The 9,500-nt window shown below is 40.6% G+C and overlaps 1 protein-coding gene across 1 annotated transcript; it reads right to left on the reverse strand.

Moving 5' to 3' along the window:
• Positions 1 to 827: 827 nt before the first annotated feature.
• On the reverse strand, positions 828 to 9,500 carry st6galnac1.1 (ST6 (alpha-N-acetyl-neuraminyl-2,3-beta-galactosyl-1,3)-N-acetylgalactosaminide alpha-2,6-sialyltransferase 1, tandem duplicate 1; the record flags this gene model as incomplete). The annotated part of the gene is made up of 9 exons (XM_079388526.1): positions 828 to 1,001; positions 2,663 to 2,762; positions 2,858 to 2,941; positions 3,080 to 3,180; positions 3,313 to 3,451; positions 3,614 to 3,782; positions 8,618 to 8,780; positions 8,870 to 9,065; positions 9,406 to 9,500. The coding sequence occupies 9 exons, from the start codon at positions 9,498 to 9,500 to the stop codon at positions 828 to 830; spliced, it is 1,221 nt and encodes a 406-aa protein (XP_079244652.1).

Here is a 9,500-nt window from a genome sequence, read left to right on the forward strand (position 1 = left end):
CCTTGAAAATAGTAAGGCTAGATTCTCCTTTAAAAGCACAACCTGCACTGAACATTTTCTGTAACAGCTTATAAGATTTTTGACCAATTTTGGACCATCCCTGCTCATAAATCTGAATCAGTTTATCAATATTTCTGGGTTGTCTTTGTGACATCCTGAAAAATATTCCCTTAAACACAGTTTAATGATGCATTGAATTTGCACTGGCAGATTACAATTTGAGCAAACTGTAGCTAAACAAAGAAGTCTTCCACAGAAGTCTGCTACTCTACTTTAGATAAATCAATGAGAAAATAAATTATTTTGATTATTCTTTCCTGTTCCTGTTCATTCATGTTGTTTCTGAAGTTGGATGATGCTCAACAATACACAGTTCTGGAATCCACAGAGCATTACCAGATAGAATGAGCTACACAAAAGTATACTTTAGATCTAGATATTAATCAATAACCTATTTCTTTAAAGTCGGTGCCATGTTTCTGTATGTCTATTGGTAGCCCAGTTTTAGGGAAAAAAAATATTTTGCATTACTGAGAAAAACTTATAAATTCTTTAATAAAATTAAGAATATAAATATTAGAATGAAAAATATGCTGAATAAATAAAAAATAAATTTATGTTGGGAACGTAAAGCAAATGTAATGAAGAACAAAGATCGAACACACACAAACCAAGACCATTTAAATATATAATGTCACCTTCCTCTCCTTTAAAACAAGTTAAAAAAAGATAAAACTGATAGTACAACCTTTCACTTGCAGCATATTACAGCTGTTTCACTTCATTTTAGTCAACAGCTAACACCTGTTGACAGTCTGTCTGATGTGTTAGTGCCTTTGGAAAAGTCTAATGATTCCAGAGTCATGCAGTTTCTTCCAAGTCTTTATCTCCAGGCCATAGTCATGGTTAATAAAGAAAATTACATTGGTTTTTTTTAACTTTTCATAATAATAGTTGGAGTACTTATGGTGGTCTTCTGTAATAAATCCATAGGCGTCCACCTGATGTTGAGCAAAAAATAATTTTCAAGTTATTTTCACAAGGTATTATTACATACAGTGCCCTCCAAAGGTATTGGAACACTAAAGACAAAATTGCTCTGTTGGCTGTGGAGTTAAGACATTTACAAATATGATTAAAATATGAATATGAGACAAAACTACAGAATGACACATTTTATTATTGGTCATTCAACACAGATGTTTTACCAGCTAAGAAGATCAGCACTTTTAGAGTTTCATCTCTCTATCTGATGTGAGCATAAGTATTGGAACAGTTGCCTCACAGGTCTTTCTAAGTGATCAGCTGTGTCCTGTTGCATTAATTCTTCCGATATTAAAAGCAAGGAATGTGTCGTATCAGTTATATCCATTACTTCTGCATTCTGAATCTTGCATTCGATGATGACACACACAAACCAGGATGAAGATGAGGGAGCTGACTTTGAGAGAAAAGCAAGCAATTTGGATGCTAAAAGAAAAGAGGAAGTCAATTAGAGCTATAGCAAAAACAAAGGGCATGGAGAAATCAAGAGTTTGGAAACCACCAGCGACACCAGCAACCAACAATGACCTGATCGGCTGAGAAAACAACAGTAGTTTATGACAGACAAATCATAAAAGCTGTGAAAATGAACCCTAAAAGACGTGTCTGTAAAATCACCAACAACTTCCAGAAAGCTGGGGTGATGCTCTGACAATCTACTGTCCTCAGGAGACTTCGACACAGAATTACAGATGCTACACAGTAAGATGCAAACCTCTGAAGTGATGGGAAAGCAAAAATGTGGAGAAAAAAAGGTAACTGCAAATGATCCCAAGCATACAGCCTCATCTGTAAAGCATGGTGGAGGTGTTGTCATGGAACAGGCCCTCTCAACTTTACTGATGACTTAATGTATGATGACAGTAGCAGAATGAATTTGGAAGGGTACAAAACCATCTTGCCTACAAATATTCAGGAAAAAGCCACCAGATTCATTGGGAAGTGCTTCATATTGCATCAGGACAAAGACCCAAAACACCATGCCAACATCAGTCAAGGAATTTATAAGGGCAAATAAATGGAAAGTCTTAGATTGCCCAAGTCAATCTCCAGATTTAAATACGATTGAACATGAATTTCACCAGCTGAAGAGGAGAGTAAAGGCAGAAACTCCCCAAAACAAGCAACAATTGGAATTGGCTGCATTAAAGGCTGGGAAAAGCATTTCAAAGGATGAGACCAAGAGTCTGGTGATGTCTATGGGTCACAGACTCACTGCTTTGATTGAGCGCAAGGGATCTGCAACTAAATAATAGCTTTTAATCTTTTATATCTGCCTTATGTTCAACTGTCCCAATACTTATGCTCACATCAATGAGTGGGATGAACTCTAAAAGTGCTGTTCTGTTTATTTGGTAAAATATGTGTTGAAACGGCTAACAATAAAATGTGACATTCTCTAGTTTTGTCTCATATTCATCTTTTAATCATATTTGCAAATGTCTTGACTCCACAGCCAACAGAGCAATTTTCTCTTTACTGTTCCAATACTTATGGAGGGGACTGTGTGTCCAATACAATTACAAATATTATCAAATATTACTTCAAGTGTTAAATAGCTACAAACAACTTGATGAATAAGCTAAACGAATAGAAAATAACTACTGCGTTTACTTACAATGTCACATGTGTGAATAGCCAAGAACAAAGCAAACGCTCCATTGGTCGGTCTGTACATTGCCCAGTGAATGCTCTGCATTTGTTTGGATGGCATGAATCTGTTTTTTTAAAAATGAGGGTCATTGAAAAGAGATAGATTGCACTTAGATTGTTGTATGACTAGACAAACTGATCACTGTAGCATAAATGTTACCTGTTGCGAATGTATCGAAGAAAATCAGGGTGAAGCACATAGAATCTACTCTCATTAAACTTCCCTTCGAAAAATTTCAGTGGCCTATGGAAGAATAAATGAAAACAAATCAATATCATAGTAATACATTTTCACCTTTTATCATGCTGAGGTAGAGCCACTGTTGCAATGCTATTCTTGTTTAGTGGGACGGTTTGAGAGAACTAGAGCTGGATACAGTACCTCACACCCTTGAATGACCCGTTGGATGCTTTTCCGTGCAAAAGGCCTTGGATCCACTCAAAGTCCCTCAGGCCTTCAGGGATCATTACATATTTGATACCCTATTAAAAATAATTTTTGATCAACCTCGGTGAGCATAAGAGACTTCTTTTAAAAACATGAAAAAAATCTTAACCTCAAACTGTTGAACGGTAGTGTAGATTAGGGTAGAGTCCAGTGTAGAATATACTGACCTCATCTTGTGGAATGCTGTTAAATCCGTATGTTTTTAACTCCAGAATGTTGGTATATAAGGAATAAGCTGTATGTACATAGACTGATGTTCTATTTCCAACGTCCTCCTCGTAACCTTGAGTAACAGCCCCATTTACTCTGTTTCAGAACACACACAGTCAAGACCTCAGTATAGCTGCCTGTTACTTGCATGCATTATCATTAACGTAACCATTTCATTCAGTTGTCAGCTCTCCTTTTTTCATTTTTTCAAAACTAATTTTATTAAAAAACTTTTAGGCTACATATTTTAACTCTTACCGAAAAATGTAATCATGAGAGTCTATCTCTTTGCCCATTTTTGAGTTATTGAGAATGCCACCAGAGCCCACAACAGCACAGCGGATACAGCCATCCTTTGAACTTTCAGGCACAGGCAGTAATATTGAAGACTTGGGCTTTGGTATCAAATCCACTGCTCTTTTTACCTCTTCAGTGAGAGAAAAAAGCATGCACATAAAGAAATGTAAAATGCATATAGGGTGACAGTAGGTCATCCAAAGGAATAGTTGACCCAAAAATTTAATTTAGCTGGAGATGTACTCACCCTTCTTCAGGCCATCCAAGATGAAAATTAATTTGTTTCTTCATCAAAGAAGATCAGTTTGTTTCTTAATTAAGCATTACATCACTTGTACACCAGTGGATCCTCTGCTGTGAATGGGTGCCGTCACAATGAGAGATCATACAGCTGATGAAAACATCACAAGGAATCAACAAGTAATCCAAATGACTCCAGTCCATTAAATAATTAAACTTCATAATCCATAATAACTCTTCCTCTGATGTCCTCAAAATCCACATACATATTTGTTTAGACTTCACTTGAAAACAGTGTTTAATCTGTACTCTCCTGATTCAGATGAGACAACTTTTTAACTGGCGAAAGCAAGGGTAAAAACATCTTGATGGATTTGTTTATTACAAACATGCAGCTTTTCACTCCACAACACATTCATTGATGGACTGGAGTTGTGTGGATTATTGTGACATTTTTAGCAGCAGTTTGAATGCTCATTCTGACGGCACCCATTCACTTCAGAGGACTGGTGAGCAAGTGATAAAAAGTCTCCAAATCTGTTTCAATGAAGAAACAAACTCATCTACATCTTGGATAGCCTGGGGATGAGTAATTTCTTTAGTGAATGTTCATTTTTGGGTGAACTATTCCTTTACCACAAGTTTATCTCAATCACAAAGTGTTTGTGGCATAATGGTTATTTGAAGAAAAAAAAAAGTTGTTCCTTTTTTTAAATCAAGATTACAGTGAAACATTTAGAGTCAAAGTTAATGGCGCAAATTTTTAAAGGATTTAGAGTAAATAAAATGCTTACTTAAAAAAAATGATTCTGTTTTTACAGGTGTTTTAGGGTTACACTGTCATGACAAAAAAGTTGTAAGATTAGATGTAAATGCACAAAAAAAAAGTAAATATTTAAGTTTATTGACTGACTGACTGTATGTGACCCTGGACCACAAAACCAGTCTTAAGTCGCACGGGTATATTTATAGCAAAATTCATTAGGTATTAAGTAAACATCATGTTTCATGAAGATATTTTGAAAATTTTGTAATATTTAAATAAATATATAAAAATTTTGTAATATTTCAAACTATATATAAAAACGTAAATTTTTGATTAGTAATATGCACAGCTAAGAACTTCATTTGGACAAATTTAAAGGTGATTTTCTCAATATTTAGATTTTTTTGCACCCTCAAATTCCAGATTTTCCAGAATAGTTGTATTTCGGCCAAATATTGTCCAATCCTAACAAACCATATATCAATGGAAAGCTTATTTATTCAGCTTTCAGATGATGTATAAATCTCAATTTCTAAAAATTAACTTTTTGTGGTCCAGGGTCACATATTTACTACCAGAGATGGGCACAAATACATCAAAATGTATTTAAAATAAAAATACAAAATGTATTTTGTATTTTTGAAAATACACAAAATACATGTGAAATTGGCCATCCAGTGAAGTAACACTATTAAGGCCTGTTTACACCAAGAACAACAATTATAAAGGTAACTATATTAGTACTCTAAGTATACAATGCAGTTGTGTCATCTGTCACTAAATGCTCAAGCTCTTTAAAGCAGAAATTATTCCAATTGGCTGTCAATGTTTTTTATCATTCATCATCATTTTTTGTGCTGTTATGGTTAAAGTTGTGGTGTGCTATCTGCTATTCCCTTAGATTTAGGATGTAGATCTGATCCATGCTTGAGCGCAATTGACCCCCAAAGTCCAGTTCATTTCACAAGTGTGACTGCTCTGTACCGTGTCCAGTGTGGTTCATTTAACCATGCCCTGGCCCGCTTGAAGAGGTGGCTCGGGTGCAGTACACATGTAGTGTGATCGCTAACCGCTCCGGAGCATGGAGTTAATTTATTATTTTTGTATGTGCTATTGTTATCATTATGACAGCAAAAATCTTAGTCATACAGCTGCAGCTCACATGCATGAAAGTGGCATGCTTGAGGTTTGAACTAGTTATTACAGGAAATCCGCAGTCTAATAAATAGGTTGATTGGCAAAAAGTATTTTATGTTACATTTAAAGATTAAATGTATTTAAATACAAAATAGTATTTTGTATTTCAAATACGTATTTTAAATACTGCCCATCCCTGTTTACTACCATTATAACCCAGAACTCTGCTTTTTTTTTTTTTTTTTTTTTTAAGTCAGCATTAAACGGAAGTTACAAACATGTTTTCTTCCCTATTATCCCTAAATGTAGAGTGGGACTTGGTGTCACGAGGCCGGACTGCAGGTCTGCCCTTCCCCACCAGAGGTCGCCATCTCCCTTTCTCCCGGACTCCACTCACAGGATTACACGCATACACCTGTTTCATTGCACACACCTGGCTAATCATTACACCCACAGCTGATCCCCATCACCTCGGACTATATAGCTTCCGCCTTCTCACCACTCTGTGTGCTTTCATTATATGTTTGTTACCCGTGATTCATGTCCTGCTTCATGTTCTTAGATCTGCTTATGTTATGTTTTGGTTTCTGTTTATTGTGCCGTGTTGGCCTTTGTGTTAGTTTGTTTTATTAAAGACACCTCCCTGCATTCTTGGACCCAGACCTCGTTTCTGTAACGTGACAGAATGAAAGCACCAAAGATGGGTCCAGCGGGGAGGTTATTGAACATGCGCCAGGGGGATCGGAGCATGGAGGATTACTCCAAGGAGTTCATCGGGTTGGCTCGGCAGTCGACCGTTGAGAAGGAGTGTCTGGTGGTCTTTTTCTGGAGTGGTCTAGCTGAGCCGTTCAGGTCCCGAGCACCATACTGGGACCCTGAGGAGTCGTTGGATGGTTACATCGACAGGATTCTTCAGGTGAGCGGCTCAGCCTTCAGGGTGGAGTTAGCGGCGGAGATGTCGGCGGGGCACGCTCGCAGCGCTCCCGAGGCAGCGGTGGCTGTGCACAGCGCTCCCGAGGCGGCGGTGGCCGCTCTCTATCCCCCAGAGGTGGCCGAGAATGCCGCAGCGGCGCCCACTGTGGAGGCTGAGTATGCCACGGCATCCCGCTCCCGGAAACGGAGGAAGAGACGGAAGAAGGCTTCCGTCTCACAAGGCCAGGAGGCCTCCCAAGAGCTCACTGCTGGTCAGGAGGCCGTGTTAGAGCCACTCAAGCTCCTCGCCCTGCCGGCGCCACCCGTGCTCCTCGCCCTGCCGGCGCCACCCGTGCTCCTCGCCCTGCCGGCGCCACCCGTGCTCCTCGCCCTGCCGGCGCCACCCGTGCTCCTCGCCCTGCCGGCGCCACCCGTGCTCCTCGCCCTGCCGGCGCCACCCGTGCTCCTCGCCCTGCCGGCGCCACCCGTGCTCCTCGCCCTGCCGGCGCCACCCGTGCTCCTCGCCCTGCCGGCGCCACCCGTGCTCCTCGCCCTGCCGGCGCCACCCGTGCTCCTCGCCCTGCCGGCGCCACCCGTGCTCCTCGCCCTGCCGGCGCCACCCAGACTCCTTGCCCTGCCGGCGCCACCCAGACTCCTTGCCCTGCCGGCTCCACTCAAGCTCCTTACTCTGCCAGAGGCCGTTCCTGAACTCACTGTCTGCCCTGTCACGGCCACAGAGACCGTTCCTGAGCTCACTGTTTGCCCTGTCACGGCCACAGAGGCCGTTCCTGAACTCACTGTCTGCCCTGTCACGGCCACAGAGGCCGTTCTTAAACTCACTGCCTGGTTTGTCCCTCCGGCCCCACCCTGGCTGGGCCCTGGGGTTCCTGTTGGGCTGGAGCCCCCCTGGTCCGTTCCTCCAGACCCGCCCTGGCTTCCTGCGCTGCCTCCCTCTCCAGACCCTCTGCCCCCACACGGACCTGGCCCGCCATCCCTCCCCCTGTTCACTGTTTCACCCCCCTCCGGACTGTTGGATCTTGGGGAACGTCTGGAAGCCGTTCCTTTAAGGTGGGGTACTGTCACGAGGCCGGACTGCAGGTCTGCCCTTCCCCACCAGAGGTCGCCATCTCCCTTTCTCCCGGACTCCACTCACAGGATTACACGCATACACCTGTTTCATTGCACACACCTGGCTAATCATTACACCCACAGCTGATCCCCATCACCTCGGACTATATAGCTTCCGCCTTCTCACCACTCTGTGTGCTTTCAGTATATGTTTGTTACCCGTGATTCATGTCCTGCTTCATGTTCTTAGATCTGCTTATGTTATGTTTTGGTTTCTGTTTATTGTGCCGTGTTGGCCTTTGTGTTAGTTTGTTTTATTAAAGACACCTCCCTGCATTCTTGGACCCAGACCTCGTTTCTGTAACGTGACACTTGGTTTTGTTCAATGGGAATTGATCGGATCATTGTCATTTGCTATTGCTGGGATCTCATGTGAATGACAGATCACTGCACACATCATCAAAAAAAAAACGAAATATCGTTGCAAGGGGGAGGGGAAGTTATAGTATTAAAAGATTACAAGAACACATAATCGTGTGCATGAATAAATCCTTTATAATAAACTGCAATATTCCATTTAAAAAATTGAAATTAGTGACTTGAAAGAAAAGGCGGGACAAGTAAAATCAACAATATGCCACAAATGCTGTCGATTTAAGATTAGCTTGCACTGAAGCCGTAATGTTTCTTTAAATAAAGAAAAACGGCACTGGTTTCCGTTGTTTACAGTGCTAAACTCCAATGACATCAAGTTAATGACCTGCTGCACCCCTTTCTCAAACTCATGCAGAATTCTACACACCCATATTACACCAAATCTTTCATTTTCCTTAGGTTATCACCATTGTACTTGTATTCCATGAAGCCAAAGGGATTGTTGAAGTGTGCTAATCGATTCCATTCTGTTGTGTTGAGTAGACCTTTATACAGCCACATCTGAATGTCAGGAAGAACAGCCTCCTTGAACTTCGGATCCTCTGTTTTTTGAAGGGAATTTGGACAGGTCTATGGAAAAGGTGATTTTTTTTTTTTTAAAGGATCAAATCGAGTGCACAACTTCACAGTGAGAATGGTATTGGAAAAGCAGGACTTACAAGTTTTCTTGCTTCATTGTTTCGCAAATAATCATCTTCAAAATCCCACACTGGAAGTTTTGTAAAATGTTTCTTATAGAGAACCGGAATAGGTGTTATCTTGATTTCTTGCTCAGTGGAGTAAATGGGTTTTTCGGTTTTGTACAAACTAGGAGTTCCAAATTGTGATAAAATCAATGCAGAAATGGCAGTTTTGCTAATTAGGAGGAAAGTGTATAGCAAAAACAGAAATAAACTTTTTGTGGTAATCCAGACAGACAAATCTTTAATAAAACAGTAATAAAACCCATCTACCAGTCATTAGAATATCATACTTACAGACATTTACATTTATGCATTTAGCAGACGCTTTTATCCAAAGCGACTTACATTGCATTCAAGTTACAGTTTTTACATTTTATCAGCTCTTGCTTTCCCTGGGAATCGAACCCATGACCTTGGCGTTGCTAGCGCCATGCTCTACTATTTGAGCTACAGGAAAGCTAATTAAAGACAAATTAAGAATATTTGTAAATACGATTCACTCATTTTCTTACCTGTGAAACTGTTCAGAGAGATTCATCCAAAGCATTAGATAGAGCAGCACGCAACAAGTCAGAATGAGACTAATTACACCCCAAGCTTTCTGCAT

Source organism: Barbus barbus, assembly GCF_936440315.1.
Source record: "Barbus barbus genome assembly, chromosome: 32".
NCBI lineage: Eukaryota > Metazoa > Chordata > Actinopteri > Cypriniformes > Cyprinidae > Barbus > Barbus barbus.